General features: G+C 39.0%; 1 protein-coding gene across 1 annotated transcript; it reads left to right on the top strand.

Annotated features, from left to right (window-relative positions):
* Positions 1 to 8,202: 8,202 nt before the first annotated feature.
* On the top strand, positions 8,203 to 24,737 carry LOC127446271 (cytochrome P450 27C1). The gene is made up of 9 exons (XM_051707042.1): positions 8,203 to 8,665; positions 15,671 to 15,861; positions 16,255 to 16,454; positions 17,187 to 17,396; positions 17,499 to 17,662; positions 20,718 to 20,881; positions 21,662 to 21,740; positions 22,602 to 22,805; positions 23,672 to 24,737. The coding sequence occupies exons 1-9, from the start codon at positions 8,372 to 8,374 to the stop codon at positions 23,786 to 23,788; spliced, it is 1,623 nt and encodes a 540-aa protein (XP_051563002.1). The 5' UTR covers positions 8,203 to 8,371; the 3' UTR covers positions 23,789 to 24,737.
* The last annotated feature ends 508 nt before the right edge of the window (positions 24,738 to 25,245 follow it).

The following is a 25,245-nucleotide window of genomic DNA, read 5'->3' as shown; positions in this document are numbered from 1 at the left end:
GTCCATTTCTTGTGAAGTTCACCCAAATTCTTGAATCGATTTTGCTTGACAATTCTCATAAGGCTGCGGTTCTCTCGGTTGGTTGTGCATCTTTTTCTTCCACACTTTTTCCTTCCACTCAACTTTCTGTTAACATGCTTGGATACAGCACTCTGTGAACAGCCAGCTTCTTTGGCAATGAATGTTTGTGGCTTACCCTCCTTGTGAAGGGTGTCAATGATTGTCTTCTGGACAACTGTCAGATCAGCAGTCTTCCCCATGATTGTGTAGCCTAGTGAACCAAACTGAGAGACCATTTTGAAGGCTCAGGAAACCTTTGCAGGTGTTTTGAGTTGATTAGCTGATTGGCATGTCACCATATTCTAATTTTTTGAGATAGTGAATTGGTGGGTTTTTGTTAAATGTGAGCCAAAATCATCACAATTAAAAGAACCAAAGACTTAAACTACTTCATTGAATTTATTTAATACACGAGTTTCACAATTTGAGTTGAATTACTGAAATAAATTAACTTTTCCACAACATTCTAATTTATTGAGATGCACCTGTACTACTTTCAAAATTTAATTTTGCCTTTGCTTTTTATGGCAACCTGAACCAATAAAAACATCTCAAGTCGATACCAACTTGGATTTATAGCAGAGATGTCCCAATACCTTTCTTTTTTTTTTTTTAAGAACAAAATGTTTTTCAGAATTCCATAAAAATAGTTTACATTTTTTCAACCAAATTGTGTCTAAATAAATGAATTAATTAAATCTTTAATCAAATTAAATTACAACAATTAATTTTCAATATAATATTTTATTATTTTTATCAAATGAAGTGTTTTCATACAGAACCTCACAACACAATCCAAAATACAACATCAGAGTTATTTTTGTCAAATAAAGTGCTGCATAACAGAGCATAGATTGCAATGTGCAATATTGATTAAATATTATACAATTACTATTGATTTATTATTAGCACTGTAAAATCTAATTAGTTGACCTTAAGTAAATGTACTTATTTGGCTCAAGTAAACTGAACTTAATTTGTTTAAGTAACGTTAACTGTTACAGGTAAACTTAACTCATCTGTGATTGAAAGTATCATTGTTTTTTTTATTTTTATTATTAACAATTTTTATTGATTCCATTCAACTAATTAAATAAACATAATAGAAAATGCGGAATCAAATTATATAAAATAAAACCCTTCCCCCGATCACCCCCCACCCGACACAAACACTCACCCCAGTGGTCATAAATGTTTAGAAACATAAAAAAACACACACACACACAAAAAAAGTATACTTTCAAAAAACAATAAAATTGCTCACATTTAAAACTAGAGATCCCTGCACTACCCCTCCCCGAGAGCCTTCCAAAAAGGCCAAATACCTGCCCCATTTCCTGTCAAATAACCCCAGATTGTCCAGCCTTCTATACAATCCTTCTTCAAAGGCCATCACCCTCCCCATCTCTGAGCACCACTCATGAAATTAGGGTGCTCAAGATGTCCTCCAACCCCTTAAAATAACCTGTCTGGCGATCATGACGCTAGTTAGAACCCAACTCTTTATATGCTTATTCTCAAAGTTGATGACCATCCCATCACCCAAAATACAGATTATGGGGCAAAATGAAAGCCGAATGCCCAATACATCACATACAAGACTCTGAACTTTCAACCAGAACTCCTGGATCTTAACACACCCCCAAAAGTCATGGGTTATGTCTCCATCCTCTGATTGGCATTGCCAGCATTTTATCCCCTTTTCTCCCCAATTTGGTATGCCCAATTCACAATGCGCTCCATTAACCCAACATGACTCTATCCATCCTAGCAACTGGACCAACTGGTTGCTTAGGAAGCCTGACTGGAGTTACTCAGCACGCCCTGGATTCGAACTTGTGACTCCAGGTGTGGTAGTCAGCATCTTTACTTGCTGAGCTCCCCAGGCCCCTATCATCGCCAGCATGAAGTTTTTCAGCAATTTGTGCTATAGTAGCTCTTCTGTGGGATTGGACCAGACGGGCTGGCCTTCGCTTCCCACAGACATCAATAAGCCTTGGGTGCCCATGACCCTGTCGCCGGTTCACCGGTTGTCCTTCCATGGACCACTTTTGGTAGGTACTAACCACTGCATACCGGGAACACCCCACAAAACCTGCCGTTTTGGAGATGCTCTGACCCATTCGTCTAGCCATCACAATTTGGCCCTTGTCAAAGCTGATTATGTTGACTTTAAATACAGAGGTGTCATGCCCACATTGTGAAAGCAACTAAAAAAAAAAAGCAGTTGAATGATGCCCCTGAATAACTGCTATTTTATTGAGAATTTAAACCAGAGCATATCATAGATAAGCAGCAATGACGGTGTCTTTGGATTAAACAACATGTCTCATTCTTAAAGGGATAGTTCACCCAAAAATGCAAATTCTCTCATCAATTACTCAACCTAATTCCATCCTATATGCAGGGTTGGGGAGTAACGGAATACATGTAATGGGATTACGTATTTAAAATACAAAATATAAGTAACTGTATTCCACTACAGTTACAATTTAAATCATTGGTAATTAGAATACAGTTACATTCAAAAAGTATTTTGATTACTGAAGAGATTACTTTGCATTTTATTGTCATTTGTTTCATATAATATTTAGTCCTTTTAAATGGAAAACATTTATACATATAAATGATGCGATCAAAAGTGTTTTTGAACAGCGGTGAAATACTTTGTTATGATGTGTTACATTCATACGAGCAGACAGAGAAGTAAGTTTGAAGTAAGTTTGGAGCAGAAGAAATAGAAATAAACCTTGTGTAAATTGTCAGCATTACACTAAGCTAAAATGTTATTTCTAGCCATTTTACATGCACATGTTACCAGGCACGATCATATTTTTTTATCAAGAAAATTCACGTTGGATCATAATTTCTTTTTTCTAGTAAGACCTTTGATATTAGGGCAAAAATCTTATTCTTGATAAAACATTTTTTAAAGTTTTCCTGTAAAAATAACACTGCATAAGATATTTAGGTTTTCCAGAGAATGTATTTTTAACATGTGTATTTTGTCTTACTGTACTGGCAGAGTTTTTATAGTCAATACAAGTAAAAAAATCTACCAGTGCTGAAGAAGTAATCCAAAGTATTTAGAATACGTTACTGACCTTGAGTTATCTAACGTAAAACGTTACAAATTACATTTTACAGCATGTATTCTGTAATCTGTAGGGGAATACATTTCAAAAGTAACCCTCCTAACCCTGCCCATATGTGCATGACTGACTTTCTTCTGCTGAGCACACACAAGATTTTTAGAAGAATATCTAAGCTCTGTAGATCCACACAACACAAGTGAATGGGTACTAAAAAATGTAAGCTCCAAAAATAATGCATAAAGGCAACATAAAAGTAATCCATATGACTCCCGTGGTCAAATCCATATCTTCAAAAGTGACATAATAGGTGTGTGTGAGAAACAGATCAATATTTAAAAATGTTTACTATCAATATCCACTTTCACTTTTACATTCTTCTTTTGTTTTTGGCAATTTTGAATTCTTTATGCATATCGCCACCTACTGGGAAGGAAGTGGAATTTATAGTAAAAAGGGATTTTTTTTTTCAAAATATATTTGTTTCTCACCCACAGTTATATCGCTTCTGAAGATATAGATTTAACCACTGGGGTCTTATGGTTTACTTTTATGCTGTCTTTATGTGCATTTTGGAGCTTAAATTTTTTGGTACCCTTTCATTTGCATTGTGTGGACCTACAGAACTGAGATATTCTTCTAAAAATCTTGTGTGAGCTCAGCAGAAGAAAGTAAGTCAAACACATTTGGGACGGCATGAGGATGAGTAAATTATGAGAGAATTTTAATTTTTGAAACTATCCCTTTAAGATGCTAAACTGCTTGATTATCACTCCAGACTGACAAAACAAACATAAGTATAAAGTTCTCAGCCATGGTTTTAACATAAAACATTTTAGTTCTGTCATTATCCATTATTTATGTTTAAAGCAGTATTTTTCAAGCTGCAACATCAATGTCCTACTTAAGCATTTGTAACAATATTTTGCTAGTTCTTTGTTTAAATTATTATGCATAAAGTGTGTATGACCTCATTTATTGTGAGTCCTACCTGGAGTAGTTGTACATTACACTTTACAATTCCATATCTTTATATTTTTATTATTTCACTGCAAATCTCCATCTCATTCTAAGTATGCAGGAGATTAAATATGTTGGTTTTAAAATAATAATAAAGTAAATTTCTGTGGCATGAGAGAGGTTTTGTAAATAAAATAGCAAGTGTAAATAAAACAATATTTTTTTAAACAATGAGAGGAGATTGTACAGAATTAGAAGATTATAGTAATGTGGGGTCAAAAGCATCAACCTCATGCACCGATGGCTGCCAAACACTGGCAAAACAACAATTACTAAGTACCACAGAACAATAGAGGCTACACATCTTTCAGAACACAAGTGCATTGGCACTGGTGTTTGTTTTCTGGCATTGCTGGTGCTGTTAATGGTGTTTGTTGCTTTTTCTGTGAAGTAGCTATCCGCCTGGCTTAGAGTCATTGATTTTGCCAATCAGCGACCATGTGAATTTTTCAAAAAAGGATAAGCAGCAGAGGGTTTTCCTAGAAAAAAAAACAAAACAACAACTTCCAGGCCATCAATGCGTTTGTTTGCATATGCAGTTGAATGTGAGGACATCAGATATCAAGTTATTAAAAGGAGTTCCAGAAAAAAGACGAGATTTAAATGGACCACAAAAGTTATTTTCAATCTAATCAAAGGTGGTTCAGTGCCTTAATGAGCACAGTTTCCTTTGGTCTGTTTTCGTATTTCCTACTGAAACATAAAGTTGGGGTGGGACTTGTATAACGGGCTTGTGCCTTTTTTTAAAAAAATAGACATTAGGCTTTAGTTTACATTACAGCCCCTGGCAAAGCTAAACACACCCCTACTGCTTCTCATGCCAGAGCCGGTGTTCAGCTGGGGAAACTGAGAAGTGATCTCAATACCTAGTCTGTACTCTCTTCCACTGACTTGAGAACCAAATGATGATCTAACTGACCACGTTACTACATTACCAGGCCACAAACGGTCTTTGCTTACAACGAGGCTGGAGCCATTGTGCCAGTCAATGCAGATGAATGAGAAACAATCCAGTAAAAGAGCAATATATCAGTGTTTTGAATCACAATACACTAAACATACAGTAAAGAATAAAGAGCATTTACTTGTGCTGGACATCACAAGAAACCACTGAAAAATGGCTGCATTTAAAACTCCAGCAACTTTTCTTGCATCCAACTACCACATGTGAATTCCATTCTCAGATGGCACACGTACATCTCCGAGATGTCTGTTTTAGATCTTTTCATCTGGAAAACATCACAATCTAATTAACATCTGCTAAACATCTTAAAAAGATTTACAAATGTTCTGAATTATAAACGTCTTAAAACATATGCTGAATGTCTTATTGACATCCCAGACATACTTATTAGCATACGTCTTATAGACGTTTTGCAGATGAGAAAACAACCTAAAAAATACGTCTTCCAGATGTAAACAGACACATCAAATAGACGTCTGGGTGTTGTATGTGTGCTATCAGGGTTTAGAAGTGATCATACCAATGCCCTATTCCCTTCAAAGATAATTACACTCCATTGTTAGCCCTTTTACACTAACAAGGTTCGGGGGTGGGTTCCTGGGCCGGTGCGAATTCTCAAATTGTTCTGCACGTTTCCACCGCAGAAAGGCCGTTCCGGGGCGGAAAAACTGGTCCCAAAATCTTGCTGGTCTCTACACATGAACCGATTATGTCAGGGGGCAGAAGGCGGGATAATGTTTCATCACCAGGTGCAGTTTTCCAAAAAACAAAAGTGACTACCGTCTGCAGCAAGGAGTAGTACTTCACTATATAACAACAACAATAAAAAAACGCACAAAAATGTCAGACCTCAAAAGCGTTCAGTATGAGCACTTTACTTGCGATATGGTGATATGGTCTTCTATGGAGATCCAAGATGAACTAGGGAGATTGCAAAGGGAAATAAGTCTACAAGTGTTGTGCCAATTTTTCACTCACTAGTATCCTTATGTTTAGGGTTGGGCTTTAGGGAGAGGGAACAATAGCCGCTTTTCCACTCTCTGGCCAGTGCGAGCCAGAGCGATCAACTGTCCAGCCGGGGCCAATAGCCTCGGACCTCGAGCCGTGAGACCAAAATCGATCTGCATTCCCACCATCAGGCCAATAGCCCTGCAGCTTTGCCCTAAAACCCGCCCTTAAAACGCCACCCTGTTGCCAACGTCACACACCCTGCCCATTTCACAAGCAAGAGGGAAGCTCAAGCTGAGGTATCATGTTATCTAGTTATCTAGAATATCGAGTTTATATTGTATGTAAACATTAGTTAATTAGCAAGACAAGTTAGCATTGACAACTCACAGACTGTAACTGCCATGGTGTCCCGAGTGGTCTATCCTCTAACAGTGGGACGATGTCCCAGCACACTGTCCATGATCTTGAGCCATGATCTTTAGGCACCGCTTTGTCCATTGTAAAATTTAACGGATTTGTACTGTGCCTGCAATTTTTACATTTTTCCATAACCTGTACTGTTATGCAACCTGCAAGTTCGGCGATCTTGTTGCTGAAACCTCTGATCTGACTCAGCGAAATTCTGCTTTTGACATTGACCCCACCTCTATCCCCAGTTGGCCTTGTTTGGCGCAAGGGAAATCGGTGGGCCAAAGGCCATTGACCGTTTGCCCCGAGGAAGCCACGAGACAGCACAGTGAAGCCCCGGAAGTGACAGTGGGAACGTAACTTGCCCTGGCACACACTAGCATGACCTCATTTGGCCTGGCTTGTGCTCAGTCTATTGGCCTGAGATATATATATATATATATATATATATATATATATATATATATAAATAGATTTTTTTATATAAAATATGAGACATATTTTAATTTAGAAATATTTTGATATTTTATTTTTCATGTCATTCATACGTTTTTAAAGCCTTAAAATTAAATCATAGTTTATCACTATTATTTGATTTATATATTTGAAGGTAAATATGTACAAATTTCTTCTAAGGTGTATAAAGCAAACAAGTAGAAAAAAGCACACCTTGACAATTTATATGACAATTAATCTTCATAATCGCAATTATTTGTTTGACAATTAATCGTCAGCCACATTTCATAATCGTGACAGCCCTAGTCTGAAGACATACAAATTATAAGGGATTAAACTTTTCTTTTGATCGTTGATTCAGTGACTAACTAATTTCACACAAGACACTCATTTGTCACCACCTTCTGGCATCACCAGAAATGGTCACTGAATCATTAAATGGATCTGAACGAATTTTGGTGAATGTAGTCAAAACACTCGAGCCACTTGGATACATTCAAATCCCACAATGCACAAGCACAAGGAAAAAATAAAATTGTGCACATGCACAATTGGCATTATTGTAATTGATTAAATAATTTATTTAGGACCAGCTTGTGCTCAGTCTATTATTGTCATGTGTGAAACAGAATCAAGTGCCCCACAAGATGCCCTTTATTTTTGCAGCTAATTCTGCAAAGGTTTGCAATTAATTTGCAATACTTGAATCTTTAAAATATTACAAATATTAAAAATAAATAATACATATATTAATATAATACTTATAAGTATATATTAATACATACTGTAATATATTAATACTGCACTGTAAGTATTGGGTCTGTGCGAGCCACCTACTGACAGCTGTGTCCCCCCCACTTTTAAAACGATTGCTACGCCCCTGTGTCTGTATTTCTGACGGTTTATTCGACTATCTGTCTGTCTGTCTGTCTATCTGATGGTTTATTCGTCTATCTATCATCTATCTGTCTGTCTGTCTGTCTGATGGTTTATTCGACTACCTATCACCTGTCCATCCATCCGTAAAATTTCAATAAAATCAAATTTCAGTCATGGGTTAAATGAGAACTAAAAAGACTTTTGGGTGAGCGGGTGAACTTAGGAACTGCCAGACACAATCGAGGTAAACCAGCCAACTGTGTGATATAATCCCCAATTTATTTTGCAACAAAAGAAAATCCTCATAATCGGTTTATCATCCGTCACGCCCTAATCCTCGTGGGGTGTGACTGAGGACCACTATTCATCCCAGTGCCAAACTCCAATGTCCAATCCCCTTCCCTCTGTCGCATCTCTACCGTGGAACTTTTAAAAGCCGCTGCGCTCCACACATCCAGCACGCATGAGCTTCTGTCTGCAAGCGGTGGCACACCTCAGCTATTAGAAACTCGTAACTTTATTACTTTGTGACACATTAAACATGGCACTTCAGTGCACTATTCTGCACGTGAGCCGCAAGAGTCTGCTCCAGGAGACGTGCAAGCAGTTTTTCCTGCAAGCCCACGGGCTGCACAAGTCCGAGGCGAGCGGCTCTCTGGAGATCGCGGCGCACAGTCCAGCGGCTCTCAAGGAGGAGAACATGGTGCGCCCCGCCGAGAAGGCGCAGAAGGCGGAGAGAGTAAAGACGCTGCAAGAGATGCCCGGACCCAGCACCATCTCCAACCTCATGGAGTTCTTCTACCGGGATGGCTTCAGCCGCATCCATGAGATCCAGGTGAGTGGAGATGTGAACGGTCAAATGTGAGCCTTACCAATACGCGTTGTTAATTGGAGTTAATTACCCTGCCCACACTTCAAAACAATCGCCCAATATTAATACACTCACAGCTGTTGTATGATGGGAACGTTCGCCAGAGCTCCAGAAAACCCACACCGACTGTCGCGTCGGAGGCTGTTGAAAACTTTTTTTGTATTTACATTTGCATGGCACTTTGGTGCATTTTAGGCGCACAACTCACACGTTCAATACACGTCGAAAATGTTAACGTGGTAACATCTAAATTAACTGGTTTAATTAAAGTCAAAATATTATTTAACATCAACCTGAATAGATTAGGTTACACCAACAAAACTAATCGTAAGGGTTAAATCGGGTAGAAATACCTAGGTAACGATTGCAGTTTTCCTCTTTTTACAGTGCACGATCATGCAAAAAATAAAACGGAAACATTACCTTTTAAAAAAAATTTTTAAAAATTATATACATAATTATTATTTTTTTTTATTTATTTTTTTTCAATACTCGTTATTAATGTGGCATGAAGTATTGTTGCGCATTTAAGAAGTACGCTTGGATTTGCGTAGATTGGAATACAATAAAAATGTGGCTACGTAAACTACAGCGCGGACGCGTGAGAGGTATTGAATTACTTTTCGAGTTGCATAAACTGGCGTGTCTCCACCCCATCCTTGGGTACAGTTGCAAAACCTTATTTTATTCAAGGCGCGGTCTGGCGAGGGGATCAGATTCAAATTGTATAGCAAGCAATAAGGTGTCCCTGCCAAACACTTCAGAAATGCCCACATATAAAGGCTAGATTCTTAGAACTTCTCTAAGAAAACTGTCCCAGTGGAGTCCAGTGCTATTCCAACAGTCATTGTTGAGTGGAATGCATACATTTACAATCACTGACTGATAAAAGTGGTCAAGTTCTGTGCGAGAGTCTTCTTAGTCTTAGCATAGCGAAATGTCTTCCAGGATATCTCTTGCTTAAGCAAACTGTAAGCGGAGAAAAGCACAGAGGTGTCTTTGTGTTGTCTTAACATGAATGGGTACAGAAGACTTTGAAAGGGGAGATTAAAACAGGCCAACCTCACTCAACTGTCACTGCAAGGGCTGTATTTGCAAATGACCTCAAGTATTTGCAAATGGGCCAGGAAATGTGCTCTCAAACATATTGAAACAGTTGACTAACAGTCATATGGTCTTTGTGGAGTCATAGAATGGTCAGTCAGGAAATATGTGACGTTTTTGTGCTTTATCAGCATTTTGAAAACTGTTTCCTCATTATTTATAGGCAGGGTTGGGAGGGTTACTTTTGAAATGTATTCCACTACAGGTTACAGAATACATGCTGTAAAATGTAATTTGTAACATATTCCGTTAGATTACTCAAGGTCAATAACGTATTCTAAATACTTTGAAATATTTCTTCAGCATTTGTAGATTTTTTCACTTGTTTTGACTATAAAAACTCTGCCAGTACAGTAAGACAAAATTTAAATGTTAAAAATACATTCTCTGAAAAACCTAAATATCTTATGCAGTGTTGTAAAGATAAATCTAATTGATATTTTTACAGGAAAACAATAAAAAAATATATTATCAAGAATAAAATTTTTGCCCTAATATCAAAGGTCTTACTAGAAAAAAAAGAAATTATGATCCAACGTGAATTTTCTTGATTAAAAAATATGATCGTGCCTGGTAAGGTGCAAGTAAAATGGCTAGAAATAGCATTTTAGCTTAGCGTAAAGCTGACAATTTACACAAGGTTTATTTCTATTTCTTCTGCTCCAAACTTCAAACTTACTTCTCTGTCTGCTCGTATGAATGTAACACATCATAAGAAAGTGTTTCACCGCTGTTCAAATGCACTTTGGATCACATCATTTACATGTATAAATGTTTTCCATCTGAAAGGACTAAATATTAAATGAAACAAATGACAATAAAATGCAAAGTAATCTCTTCAGTAATCAAAATACTTTTTGAATGTAACTGTATTCTAATTACCAATGATTTAAATTGTAACTGTAGTGGAATACAGTTACTTATATTTTGTATTTTAAATACGTAATCCCATTACATGTATTCCGTTACACCCCATCCCTGTATATAGAGTACAATGGGGCTAAAGGCACACCTTAACGAAAAGGTGCTTTTTTCTGGTCACAAAGTGTATAAAAAATACATTACTTTTTTTTTTTTTTACTAAAGATTGATTGAGCAACATCATTTGTGTAAAAAGAAATAAAAACTTAAGGAAGTTTTGATTAAAATTTGCAAAACAAAAAAAATAAAAATGGCGAAAGGTGGCGAGTGGGGGTAAAAGGTTTATAGTGATATCTTGTAAATACAGGGACAATAGTTATAGTGCAAAATTTGTCAACTTTGTCTAATATGTTTGAGACGGCAAGATGCTTTGTGTAACAAATTAAAGGGGCATTCAGTAACTTTTTTAAATCATCTTGGACTTACACTGACACCTAGGGGCATGGATGCAGCATCATTCAAAATCAATAGTTTTCAGTTACAGATGCCATTGTAAAATTTCACTATACACATTATTAATTTAATCCAAGAGTGAAAGTGTCCAATAACAGGGTGGATACTGAGATTAAGCCAGTAGTATTTGACTGGTCATGTGATCCTAACATAGCCCCATTAGGTGACCCTCTCCATGTAAAATAAAACAGCTATTATAAGGTTAGTGATATGACTCATCTCATGTGAGTGGTCATGATATTTTACATATGTTTCAAAATTATAATTCATTGCTTTAGGAGTACAACTTTTTAATGAGGAAAGAATTGAAAGAGTGCACCTTTAAGAAATGTTTATTCAAAATAACCACTTCAGAAAAGGGTTAACCCTATTTTCTGTTAATTTCAATCACATCTGGCATTTTATGACATCTCAAGTATTCTATAAACAAATTAATCTCTATTGGATCAGTCAATGTGAGCCCACTTTGAAAATTTTTCATAACAAATATATTCACTCTACTTAAAGGAATATTCTGGGTTCAATACAAGTGTAGCAAAACTTCACACAGGGAGGGAAGGAGGACACAGGGAACTGGGTTTCTTCAGTCTCAGGTAAGGCTTTTTAATTGATCTCTGGCTCTCTCTCCCCAAGCTCACTGCAACTAGAAACAGGTGTTAATCATAATCTGGCTCAGGTGTATGCACCCTTACCGCTTTCTCTCTCCGGGCGGACGCTTGACCACGCCCCCGCTGCCACATATCACCACCGCCTGACTCAGGCCGGGGAGACATCCGGCCTGTCTACCACTTCCCGCCCCCATTTCTGGAAAGGAAGTCGGCGACAGCCATCTGCGCTCCCAGCCTGTGGACCACCTTGAACTTAAATGGCTGAAGAGCCAGATACCAACGGGTGATCCGCGCGTTAGTATCCTTCATGCGGTGGAGCCATTGGAGCGGGCCATGGTCTGAACAGAGAGTGAAGGCCTGCCCCAGCAGGTAGTACTGGAGAGTGAGGACCGCCCATTTGATGGCAAGATACTCCTTTTCAACGGTGCTGTACTTAGTCTCCCTCAGCGAGCGCTTGCGACTAATGTACAGCACCGGGCGCTCCTCCCCCTCCACAACCTGCAAGAGTACGGCCCCCAGCCCCCTGTCTGAAGCGTCCGTCTGTAAGACAAAAGGGAGAGAGAATCGGGTGAATGTAAAAGCGGCCCTCCACAAAGTGCGGCTTTCACTTGCGTAAATGCCTGTTGACACTACTCCGTCCACTGGACCAGGTCTAGAGCTCCCTTTTTAGTGAGATCAGTCAGCAGGCTGGTGACGTCCGAATAATTAGGTACAAATCTCCTATAATAGCCAGCCCCAGGAACTGTCTCACCCACTTTTTGGTCTTGGGCCTCGGGCAGGTCACAATCGCCGCAGTCTTATCAATTTGGGGACGCACCTACCCGTGGCCTAAGTGGAACCCCAGATACCGTACCCCTCCACCTGTCCAATCGCGCACCTCTTGGGGTGATCAAAGGGTGCTTGCCACATTTCACATCTCGTTGCTTTTGTGCAGGACCCATCCGCGCATATTCCCTTTAATACATTTCTGAATTCAGGCCAATTAGTCTCCAAAATCAGCAGATGGGTGAGGCGGGAACTAACCGCGGCCTCCTCTCTGTGTTTTGTTCCCTGAAATTTGATCACAAGGGTCACCACGGGGTAATTGTGAAAATCCCCATGCACACACTTCACCCTCAACCTTTTGGTTGTGCCCAAAGCCTCGTGTTGAACCAAGCATTGGTGGATAGTGGTCTGATTACAACCCGTGTCCACCAAGGCTTGGTGTGTACTCCCCTTGACTCTTACCGGTATCCTGTACCCTCCAGCCCGATCGGGGCAGCCTGTGGAGTTTCAGGGATCCGGACTACAGTTCCCAGCTCCATCACAGGACTCTGATCCCAGAAGTGTTCCGGATCCCGCAACGCCAGCAGGCCGGCCCAGGCGCTTCGCCCGCACTTGAGGGGGAAAGCGGGAAGGCACAAGAGTCGCCGGGAAAGGGATAAACCAGCACAAGTGAGGAACTGGCTTCAGCGGCGGGGTTTCATGCCCCCAGGGTGCAGGAACAGGGCCTGCAGAGAGGACAGAGTGAGAGGGGGAGTGGGAAGAGATGGGAGGAAGCACAGGGGGAGGGGAGAGAGAGACAGAGGACTCTTCCGTCCTTGGGCACACCGCCATATGGTCCTCCACCAGCTGGACCGCCGCCTCCAGCGACACCGGGCGATGGCACTGTACCCATTCTGCCGCCCCTTCTGGAAGCCGGTGGATCAGCTGTTCCAGCACCACTTGGTCAATAATTCCCTCGACGTCACGGTCCTCCGTCGTGGTCCCCCGCCAGCAGCAGTTTTCGACTTCATCAACCGGAAGAGCTGGCGGTGTTGTTCTGGGCTCCGGCCAACCCGCTGCAGGATGGTTTTCTTCAAGACGTCATAGGCCAGGAGACTAGCCGCCGGCAGTTGTTGAGCTGCGAGCTGGGCCTCCCCGGACAACAAAGGGATAAGCCGGGCCACCCACTGAGCACGCGGTCTGCTCAAACAGGTCGAGGAAGGCTTCAGGGTCAACTTCCGTGCCCATCTTCACGAGTGAGGGCGGGGGCAAGGGACTAGTGTTGTTCGGGGTCGCAGCCGAGGCTTTCTCCTTGCTGAGGAGGCTTTGGATCACCTGCCGGTCCTCTGCTTGAGCCCTGAGGATCTCATAGAGGGGATCCTGGTCCTGACGGAGCTCAAGCAGGGCCTGTTGGTGGGAGTGGTGCAGGCCGGCGAGGGACTTGAGGACTTCAGCCAGTGGTGAGGACTACATGGGGTGTACTTCCTTCAGTTCCATGTTCCCGGGTTGCGGCACCAGTGTAGCAAAACTTCACACAGGGAGGGAAGGAGGACACAGGGAACCAGGTTTCTTCAGTCTCAGATAAGGTTTTTAACTGTCAACTTTCTGAGCTTACAGCGTCACAATAACTCAGTAGCTTCACAATAACTCATTAGCTTCACATTAACACATCAACTACTCAGCGGGACTCTAGGTCTCTGGCTCTCTCTCCCCAAGATCACTGCAACTAGAAACAGGTGTTAATCATAATCTGGCTAAGGTGTATGCACCCATACCGCTTTCTTTCTCTCCAGGCGGATGCTCGACCATGCCCCCACTGCCACAACAAGTTAAGATCAACTGACAACATTTGTGGCACAATGTTGATTACCACAAAAATTAATTTCTACAAAAAAAGAAAAAATATGGGTTACTGTGAGGCACTTACAATGAAAGTGAATGGGGCCAACCTGTAAACGTTCAAATACTCACTGTTTCAAAAGTATTGCCACAAAATGTAAACAGTGTGCATGTTAACATGATTGTAGTGTGATAAAATCGCTTGCTAACCTTTTCTGTGTAAAGTTATAGCTAATTTTACAACTTTGCTGTAAACACTAAAACCCTAAAACTACCGTAAAAACGAAGATTTAAAAAACTTTACAGTTCAAATAACGCAAGTTTTAACAGAAGTGTTAATGTAAGTGATTTTTATAAGCTTCACATTTCTGTGTTGAAACTCTCCAAAAATTGTCCCCATTCACTTCCATTGTAAGTGCCTCACTGTAACCTCGATTTTTGCTTTTTTTTTAAGAAAAGGAGAAACAAGTCAAAATTAATTTTTGTGGTAATCAACATTATGCCGTAGACTGAGCTTGACTGAACTAATCCTTTAATCATATCAGTAACCTTATAAAAGCTGTTTTATACTACATGGAGAGGGTCCCCTCATGGGGGCTGGCATGTTGAGATCACATGAACAGCCGAATTTTACTTGCTTTATCTCCATAATCTCTATTATATACATTTCTACAATGGCATCAGTAACTGAAAGCTATTGCATTTGAATAATGCTGCATCCATGCCCTTTGGTGTCATCGTAAGTCCAAGATAATTTAAACAAAAAACAAAAATTACTCTGTGCACCTTTAAATTCTTCAAGGAAGCTACTTGGAATTTTAGTTTGTAAAGAATTTCATAAACAGGCACAGTTTATATTTGTCTATAAAACTAATTTGAAGCATTTAAGCATATGCCTTTATATCAAACAGTTTTTATGACCATGAGAAACATAAATTCAAAATTCATCAGTGAAGTGTGTCAACTTTTGACTGGCAGTGTACTGTATATATTTAAGGTTTATACAGTATATATTCATATATTTTCATAGTAATCAGTGATGATGACCTTAATGCAGATTAGCAGGAGCTCAGCTTCAGAAATCCAGGCTTTGTTAAGCTTTAAATCCGAAGTATACTTGACTTATTATCAGTAATCCACTTAACCACATGAAGTGAATTGGCAATTTTTCAGCTGTAAGAAACACATTTAGTTAAAAGTAAACTAGAAGGAGGTGAGAGGTTTAAATGATTAAATGTCATTGGCGACACCCACATAAATCAAGTGTACAAAATAATTCCTGCTCCACCTTTTCTTGTAGATGGAACACTCTCAGAAGTATGGGAAGATCTTTAAGTCACGATTTGGACCTCAGCTGGTGGTATCCATCTCTGACAGAGACATGGTGGCTCAGGTTCTCAGGGCTGAAGGTGTGGCACCTCAGAGAGGAAACATGGAGTCCTGGAAGGAATATAGAGACCTGAGGGGGAGATCCACTGGACTAATTTCAGCGTAAGAACCTTCTGTTGTGCTTTCTGGAGGAGTGGAGTAGTTGAATGGTTTAAGAACTGTGCTGGTAACTGAAAGGTTGTAGGTTCAAACTTTACAAGGAGTTATTCATAAATGCATCACCACTGTGCCCATGAGCAAGATACATAATCAGTTTGTTGATTGATTGGTACTTAAGTCAAATTAATCTTCCAGGGGGACTGTGTTTGTAATCAGTGTATTAGAATTCTATACCAAAGGAAGTGTCAGGTAAATTACAAAATAATAATGCCCCTGCTGAAAAGACCAGCTTCCAGCTTTCAATTCCATTGAAATATTCCATTGTTAGATGCAATGTTTTGTGGTTTCTCAGTCTCTGCTTACAAAGATGGACAATGTAAGACTTTTTTTCCCTAGCGAGGGGGACGAGTGGCTGAAGATGCGCAGTGTTCTTCGTCAGCTTGTCATGCGCCCAAAAGATGCAGCCGTTTTCTCCCCTGATGTTAATGCCGTGGTATCTGACCTGGTGGACAGAATCAAGACACTGCGAAGCCAGCAGAATGACGGCCTTACTGTCCTCAACATCAATGACCTGTTCTTCAAATATGCAATGGAAGGTGAGCCAGATATTTCTGTGGTAAATCCAAGTATATTTATTTAGCTCTTGCTTTGATCATGGATCAAGATTTGGCATCCCTTCAACATAACTCAGGGTTTTCCCTTCATGGTTTTTTAATTTCCACTACCATTATCGTAGAATCAGGTAGCACTGTATACTGAATTTATCTGGAGTGGAATTTCAGGACTTTGTATAAATTAAATTAGATCTAGCTACCTGGGAAGTCTGAGTAATCCTCTTTGTCTATCATTTATCAAATTAAATAGAATTAATTATTTATTCCAACAGTGACCAAATGGAATTTATTCACAATGGAAGATTGAATAGGATAATTTCCCAAAAACGTATAGTTCTGCGTACTTATTTTTATGGGAGATTTCTGTGATTTGGTGTACAAATTCTTTTTAGCTAGTAACTTTTGTGGCTGTTGAAGAAAATTGCCTATTAAATTGTTAAATGGCAGTCCAATTTAAAGTATAATTTTTAATGATGTTTTGGAAGCCTCCAAAGTTTGATAGTTTGTGGAATCTCACATCACTCCAATTTGAACAGCAGAACATTAATTTAAGATTAGCATCAGATCTAAAATGTTTGTTTTTAACCAGTTTTTTAGCAAGCAAGTGCTATTATTTGATTAAGACATCATTTGTAATCTGCAAAGCACATAAATATAAATCTATATAATACAAAAAGTGGATGTGGTTTGATTTCAATGTTAACTCTTTTCTAGGTGTGGCAACCATTTTGTATGAGACTCGACTAGGCTGCTTGGAAGACAAAATTCCAAAGATGAGTCAGGAGTACATTGCTGCACTGCACCTCATGTTTAGCTCTTTTAAGACCACCATGTACGCCGGTGCCATTCCCAAATGGCTGCGTCCCATCATTCCCAAACCCTGGGAGGAGTTTTGCAGCTCATGGGATGGCCTCTTTAAATTCAGTAAGAGCATGGGGAACTGTGTTGGGATTCAGTGGTCTTTTACAAATCTGTTTGCTTCAGTGATGTGTGGTTGTGTTTGAATTTTGTATATATGTTTTTTAGGCCAGATCCATGTGGACAAGAGGCTTTCAGAGGTCAAAAAGAAGATTGAGAAGGGCGAAGCGATTAAAGGAGGTTTGTTGACTCATATGCTCGTCACAAGAGAGATGAATTTGGAGGAGATCTATGCAAACATGACAGAAATGCTCCTGGCTGGGGTTGACACGGTAAGCACACAGGATTCTGGGAAGATTTAATTGCTAAGAGGTTGCTCTTTCATAGCTTATGAGACTTAATGGAGGTCTCAGCTTAATTTTAGTATCAACTTTTTCTTAGATGTTTCTCCTAAAATTCCTGTGAAATTAAAGTACACGCAAACAAGACAATTGTTGATATCAGACTGATACCACTGTTAATTCGGTGACAGGAGGTTGAAAGTTCTGCTGCTGAAATTGGTCTGTGCTTACTAGAATTCAACTGACCCCAGTGGCCGAAGTTGGAAGTGTTGTTAAAGTGAAATGTCCAAAGGGTGGCGCACAAAGCGACTTGTATTATTAATTGTACATGAAGTAATTCAGTCAAAAAGAACGCATATTTTATTAACCCTATGCTTTATCCAAAACCTAACCCTGAACCTCACCGTCAGTGGATTAAAAATGTCATTTTTGAGTAAAATTGCAACCTCTGAATCACGCTCACAATTGTTTATGTGAATGCGATTAATCCCTGGTTTCCATAGGACCAGATCCCATATCTCAATATCAGTAGCGCCAGAGGGAAAATTGCTTGAATTGCATAAATAGCTTATAGGATAATGGCGCTTGTCAGTAATTCAGGAGAATGAGGTCGATTTCACTGTAAATGAACTAGAGGTCGACCGATAGTGGATTTTGCCGATACCGAGGAGGTGGAGGAAAAGGCAGATAACTGATTAATTGTCCAATCGTTTTTTGAAAAATCAATGTATAGAATGATAAAAAAAAAAGTCTTTCCTTACTATGAAGGGCACAGACATTGAGGCTGCAAAAGTCCAAAATGAATAAAATCCCAAAAGCAATTTATTGTGCAACCAAAATCTCAATAATAATGTGGAAATTTAAGATTTTGTACATTACAGGGGACTTTCAACTTTAAACAAGTCCAAAATACACCAGAGATTCTTATTTTGAAATGACAGAGACTTGGCTAACTTACAAGGCTCTAGATGCAAGTACTTAACAAATTTAGCTTTTTATAGCCTATATATATTCACCTGATGAAGAGTTTTTATGTACATATTTAAATAGTCACCAAAAAAAATGTATAAAAAGAAACTATCGGCATAGATTTTTGCAGATAACCGGTAGTTCCAAAATGCAACTATTGGCACTGATTAATCAGTAAAACCGATATATTGGTCTACCCCTTAAATAAACATTAAGAGTCAGCATGTTGATTTTCCCGTGTGATCATGTTGTTGACATACAGTTTGAGAATAGAGCTTTCAAATGAACACGGATAGGATAGTTTAGATAATTAGGTCTTAAGAATTTGATGTAAAATGTGTGATTTTATTTAGAAATCTTTGACTTTTGATAGCAGCCTTTATGTTGGCAATACAATATTTTTGAGATCTCTTCTGAAACACAGAGAAATGTGAGGTTATCGGGGACTTTTTCTCAGGAGAAACAGGAGATTTAAGCAAAGCTCTTCATTTACTCTCCATTTAATCTCACTGCTGTCTAAGAGAAACATTTGAGGAATTACAGAAATCTAATTTGTGACTTTTCTGTGCCATGAAGCCAGTTTACATCAGGCCATTATATTAAATATATTGTCATGGTAGATTAAATTGTACAGTGTGAAATAAGACCTGTTGGCAATGCCTGCACTGATGTGATGCTTAGTTGTAGTTATACAAAGCCTCCAAGCTGCGAGTGTGTGTGTGTTGAAGTAAAAAGCCAAGACACATTGTGTATTGAGACAGCTGGTGAAGCGTTTGCCTCTAATGATGATGACAAACGAACTTTCTCATCAGGATGGTGTCACCGGGTGCCTTTTTCTCTTACCATGAACTCTTTTCAAATGGTCAGATCGAGACGGGTGTCCAAGGTCTCCATGGAGATCTCTGTGTTCACCTGACCTCACGCTGACCTCTCCCCATACGTCTTACCACCAGCTATTCATAATAAACTAGATGTGCCAAGACTCTCCTGTTTCACTGATGTGTCTGTTGGCATCTCCTTCCCTTTGATCTGTCTCTTTGTTCGTTTCAACTGTGGGATCACGTTAGCAATCATGAGCCAAAGCTGGTCATGTAATCTTTCTCTCTCTTCCATCTCACTGCCTTTTCATCTCTGGGAGCCAAAGGGCCTGTTTTGGGTTATTGGTTCAATAAGGAATTAGTCACCCAAAAATGACAGAGTATTGCGTTAAAAAAACTTTGTTCACACTGCACACAAATCTGATTTGGTTTTCAAATTCGATCTTTAGGACTGACTGTTTGCACTGTCATTTTGCAAGTTGTGAAATCTGATCCATTTGTTCCAATATATCTACACCGTTTGCTAAATGAATGATGCAAGTAGCATTATGATGCCTGTAAATGTTGTCATTTAATAGCTGTATGTGTGGAAAGAGAGGACTGAAAATTTTGAATTGACACTTTGCTGTTGTATGAGAGAACATGGGTAATGGAGGCATTACTGTAGTTACACGTTCAGACATATTCTGTGTTCAAAACATTTACATTTCAAACCAATTATGGACGTGGGTTGAATTGGGTTGGCAAATATTGGACTTCATGTGGTATTTTGCTGTTCAGACTACAAAAAAACTAAACATATTTCAGTAAGATATGCCCCAAAATCAGATTTTTGTCACCGGTCTGCACAAAACCAAAGAGTCAGCAAAGAGCTGTGTGATCACTGGAGCTGAACACACATGGCAGAAGCATTTTGGGTTTTGGTTGAGGATGAATGGGTGTAAGTGTGGCAGGTGTTTGATCACAGGATAATGGGGCAAAAAATGTCAAGGAGGGAGACACCAACATGGGAGTGATCGATGTTGACTGGGCGATCTTTGAAAGAAACTGGAAAAAGCACCATGGGGGGAAGGTGGATGGATTTTTAGTCCAGGGACCTATAGAGAATCAGTGGTTATATAATGGACCATCTTATGCAACACTACAATACATAGTGGTGAAACATTCTTAAACGGGCTGAGGTATTAGATAATGTAAATATTTCTAAAAATCTTCAACTTTCTTTTCTTCTGTCTCTCCTCTTCACCTCTCCTCTGCAGACCTCTTTCACACTGTCATGGAGCGCATACCTTCTGGCAAGACATCCCATGGTACAGCAGGAGATCTTTGAGGAAGTGGACCGTGTGCTGGATGGACGGGTCCCAACTGGAGAGGATGTTGCTAATTTGCCCCTGATTAGAGGGCTTGTAAAAGAGACGCTCAGGTAGGCTCCGCCCACCAATGGTCAACAGGCATGTTTCTATAAGACATCTTAAATGATCAAACAGCAGAAATATTAGTGAAGTTTGACAAGATGGCTTAACAAAGCCTGAAAGTTTACAATAGTTTTAATAGCTTGAAAGTTAAATGGTTATAGTTTAAAGGTTAAACAGGCCTTATGGTTTTTTGGGTGGCTTTAGGCAGTTGCGATGGAGTTATCGTTGGTTACTTGGGCATTGCTAGGTGGTTGCTATTTAGATGCATTTTTATCTAAAATATGCACTACCAATGCTTTCTGATACTCTTTTATTACAGTAAATGGCAGGTGCATGTGCTGGCACTGATTAGCAACGCGGACAACCGAAGTATACTTAGGCTTTAGTCAGAACAGGCTGTAGGACTGTGCCGAGATTGGAGGATATGGCTTGAAAGCTTTAGGAGGAATAACAGTCATAATTTTCAATGGAAGTTTAGGATTTGAAGTATAGGATTTTTGATTGTTTGCTATGGGAAGCTACTGTTAGTCTGATCAGAAAAGATATAGCACACTTAGTCAAAACAGGCTGTAGGACTGTATTAAGTTTGGTGGATGTAGAAAGTTGTAGGAGGAGTTAGAGGCAGTTAGGGGTTTACCAAGCCAACATATTTTAAGGAACCGCAGAGTTTATTCAGTTAATGACACATATACAGTGATCTTTCAAGAAACGAGCAGTATTTATTACAATTTACAGAATGTCTAGTCTTAAAGATTCTGGGCTCATTCATCTCTCTCTTATCCCTGCAGGCTTTTCCCTGTTCTCCCTGGAAACGGCCGTGTTACACAGGATGATTTGATCATTGGAGGTTATTTCATCCCTAAAGGGGTAAGAGTAGATATTTTATTTATTTTTATTTTTTTTTTGGGGGGGGGGGGGGTGTGATTTTTCTCCTCTTTTTCACCCAATTTGGAATGCCCAATTCCCCATGCGCTTTTAAGTCCTCGTGGTCGCGTAGTGATTCGTCTCAATCCGGGTGGCGGAGGATGAATCCCAGTTGCCTCCGCATCTGAGACCATCAACCCGCGCATCTTATCACGTGGCTTGTTGAGCACGTTGCCACGGAGACATAGCACATGTGGAGGCTTCACGCCATCCACCGCGGCATCCGCGCTCAACTTACCACGCACCCCACTGAGAACGAACCACATTATAGTGACCATGAGGAGGTTACTCCATGTGACTCTACCCTCCCTAACAACTGGGCCAATTTGGTTGCTTAGGAGACCTAGATGGAGTCACTCAGCACACCCTGGGATTCGAACTAGCGAACTCCAGGGGTGGTAGCCAGCGTATTTTACCACTGAGCTACCCAGGCCCCGGGTAAGAGCAGTTATTGTGTGACTGTGTGCATATTCAAAAGTACTAATATGCCTTTGTATTAATAGAATTAATACATTCATTTTGTATTAGTAGTATTAATATGCAATAATATGTACTGTATACACTGTATATACTATCAGAACTTGCCAAATGCTCTTGTCTTTCTTGCAATTCAAGATTTATTCATTACCTTGACCAAAATATATGTATAGATAGGGTGTGGCTAGAAAAATTACAGTTCACTTGTGTAGTCAATGTATTAATTGTGCTAAAAAGTACATTGTCCTGCAATTTAAAGAACAACCAAAATCAAACACTCACCAATGAGTCTTACCATGAAAAACGAACAACTTCCTCTATTCACAGACTCAGCTTGCTCTGTGTCATTACTCCACCTCCATGGAGGAGGAGAACTTCCCCCATGCTGATGAGTTCCGTCCAGACCGCTGGATCCGCAAGGATGCCTCTGACCGTGTCGATAACTTTGGCTCCATTCCATTTGGCTACGGTATTCGCAGCTGCATCGGTAGAAGAATAGCTGAGCTGGAGATGCATCTGGCTCTTACACAGGTGTGTGTGTGTGTGTGTGTGTGTGTGTGTGTGTGTGTGTGTGTGTGTGTGTGTGTGTGTGTGCATGTATGTACATGTACAGCTGAATAAATGTAGCATATTCATGCAATTAGTCAAAAGTCAAAAGTACCTGTTCTTTGGGACTAAGTCGTTACTAAAATTAAAAAGGTATATAGTAAAATGTATTTTATTATTTTTATTATGTTGAACCTATATCTCACCCTCGTGAGTGCTGTTGCACTGAATAGAAGTTTTCATTATTTACTTAGTTTATAATGTGACGCTGTGTTGTGCAGCACTTAATTTGATGTAAAACAAGAGTAATGTTGTGTTTTAGATTATGTTGTGAGGATCTTTACTAAAAAATGTATTGTTTTGTTGAAACGTAACAGATCTATTTTCATTTGATTTAAGTTTAGATTAATTTGATTAGACACTTTTTGATGATGAAATGTAATTAAACTTTTAAAACATGGAATTCAGAAAAAAAAGGGGGAAATTTGGAATTTGGTTTTGATTTTTTTTATAGAATTTAGAATAAAATAAATAAAACTGATTTCGTAGGGTGCTACTAAAAAAAAAACGAAGCAATTTTTACTTCATTGACAAACACTCGAAGGAAACATGCTATGGTTTTAATCCATTTACACGGAAATGTAACATTTTAATAGGCTAATGGAGTGTGTTCAATAGCATATTACCTATTTTTTCCTGTGGTATTGAATTTGGTATCGACAAATGTGAAATTTAACTGGTATGGGTACCAACTACTGAAATTTGGGTATCGTGACAATACTACATGCAATATAATCATAGTGTTTGAATTAATTTGTCTAATGGTATGTTGCTGTTTTTCTCTATCACAGCTCCTTCAGAAGTTCCACATCGAGGTGTCTCCCCAGACCACTGATGTGCGTGCTAAAACTCATGGCCTCCTCTGTCCGGGAGCACCCATCGACCTTAGATTTGTGGACCGAAAGTAGACTGCCATTACACTTTGTGTAAATACAGTACAAAACTTAATCCACCTTGTGCTTCTAGAAGTCCAAAGATGGTTAGTGTCATTATGTATTACAGTGCTTTTAGTATTTTTTTAATAGTTTTAAATAGAGTTTCTGTTTGGTTGGTAGTTTTATTAATTATTGCTGCTGTGTAAGAATGTACAGATCCAAACAGATGACCGAATATTTTCAAAATGTTTAGAACTTGTGCTCTTTTATAATATCAAATCAATACCGATTACTTTCAGAATTGTGTTTTAAATGGCAAATCTTTTTTTTTATTATTCAAATTAAATATATTTTTTTTCCCTCTCAGCTTAAAAATGTATGTGGTCAAGAAAAATTTGTATATAGAAGTTTTACAATTGCATTAGCTTTAGTATCAAGCTCATTATTTATTTAACATGGATACTTGCACATAGTCGTATATACACGCTTAACATATACGCTTAATGACTTTTAGCTTACAAGCAAGACTTCCCTAAGCAAACATAAGTAAGTCCTACCACAGCTACAAAGCTACTTTAGAAAATCAGGAGTTATGCTGATATCCTGTCCTATAGACACTAATGTCATAAAATATTGTGTACAGGAAACACTTCTAATCAAAAAGATGTCCATCTTGATTTCAGAGTGACTATGATTTTCTTATGAATATGAAATATCATGTCTTTGTCATCAGGGATTTTGTAAGTTGTTCCTCTGAGGAATACATTTGAACGCAAAATACAAACTTGTGCCTCTTTGTTAGTGCACTAGCCATGTAGGCACGAGATGGATAATGGGACATGTTGAGAATGAATTACTTCAAGACAAAAAGGTGAAGCCACTCAAAAATGCACTGAGTCAAGTTTGGAAGGGTTTGATATGTTGACACTGTTCAATGAGCTGCTGAATTTTGTAAGAGAATAAATAAAATGAATGAATTGCATTTTATTGCATCGTTTTTATTATTAATCTGCTGTTTTCCTCAATTTCCTGTTTTCCCACAGAGTGGGAACTATGTCTAAAAAGAAAAAAAAAGTTCAAAATGGTCTTCATTATCAGGTTTACTTAAATTTCATGAAACTAAATAAGGACTTGATTTTTGCCTTTCAGAATCATTGCACTACAATGCCTTATGTAACACTGACTCAAAGAGGTCATTCAGATAAAAGTTGTGTTGGATGATGCATTTAATCTATTTAACACTGATACTGCAAAAATGACATATGATTCTTCACACATTGCTCACCCCATTATATAGCTTTATCTTTATTTTCTTATAAACTCTGTAACTGAAGGTTTGACTGAAACATGATGGAAGGTTTTCTGAAAGAGACTATAATGTTACTAATGTTTGGAAATAAATTTGGAAATGTAAATTTTTACAATGCCAAAATAAATGTTTATATATATATATATTTCTCATTACCATAATCAGTCCAGACATTTTACTT

This window comes from Myxocyprinus asiaticus, chromosome 9, assembly GCF_019703515.2.
Source record: "Myxocyprinus asiaticus isolate MX2 ecotype Aquarium Trade chromosome 9, UBuf_Myxa_2, whole genome shotgun sequence".
In the NCBI taxonomy this organism is placed as follows: Eukaryota; Metazoa; Chordata; class Actinopteri; order Cypriniformes; family Catostomidae; genus Myxocyprinus; species Myxocyprinus asiaticus.
Note: the sequence above shows the minus strand (reverse complement) of the source record. Positions and strands in the feature narration are given on the sequence as shown.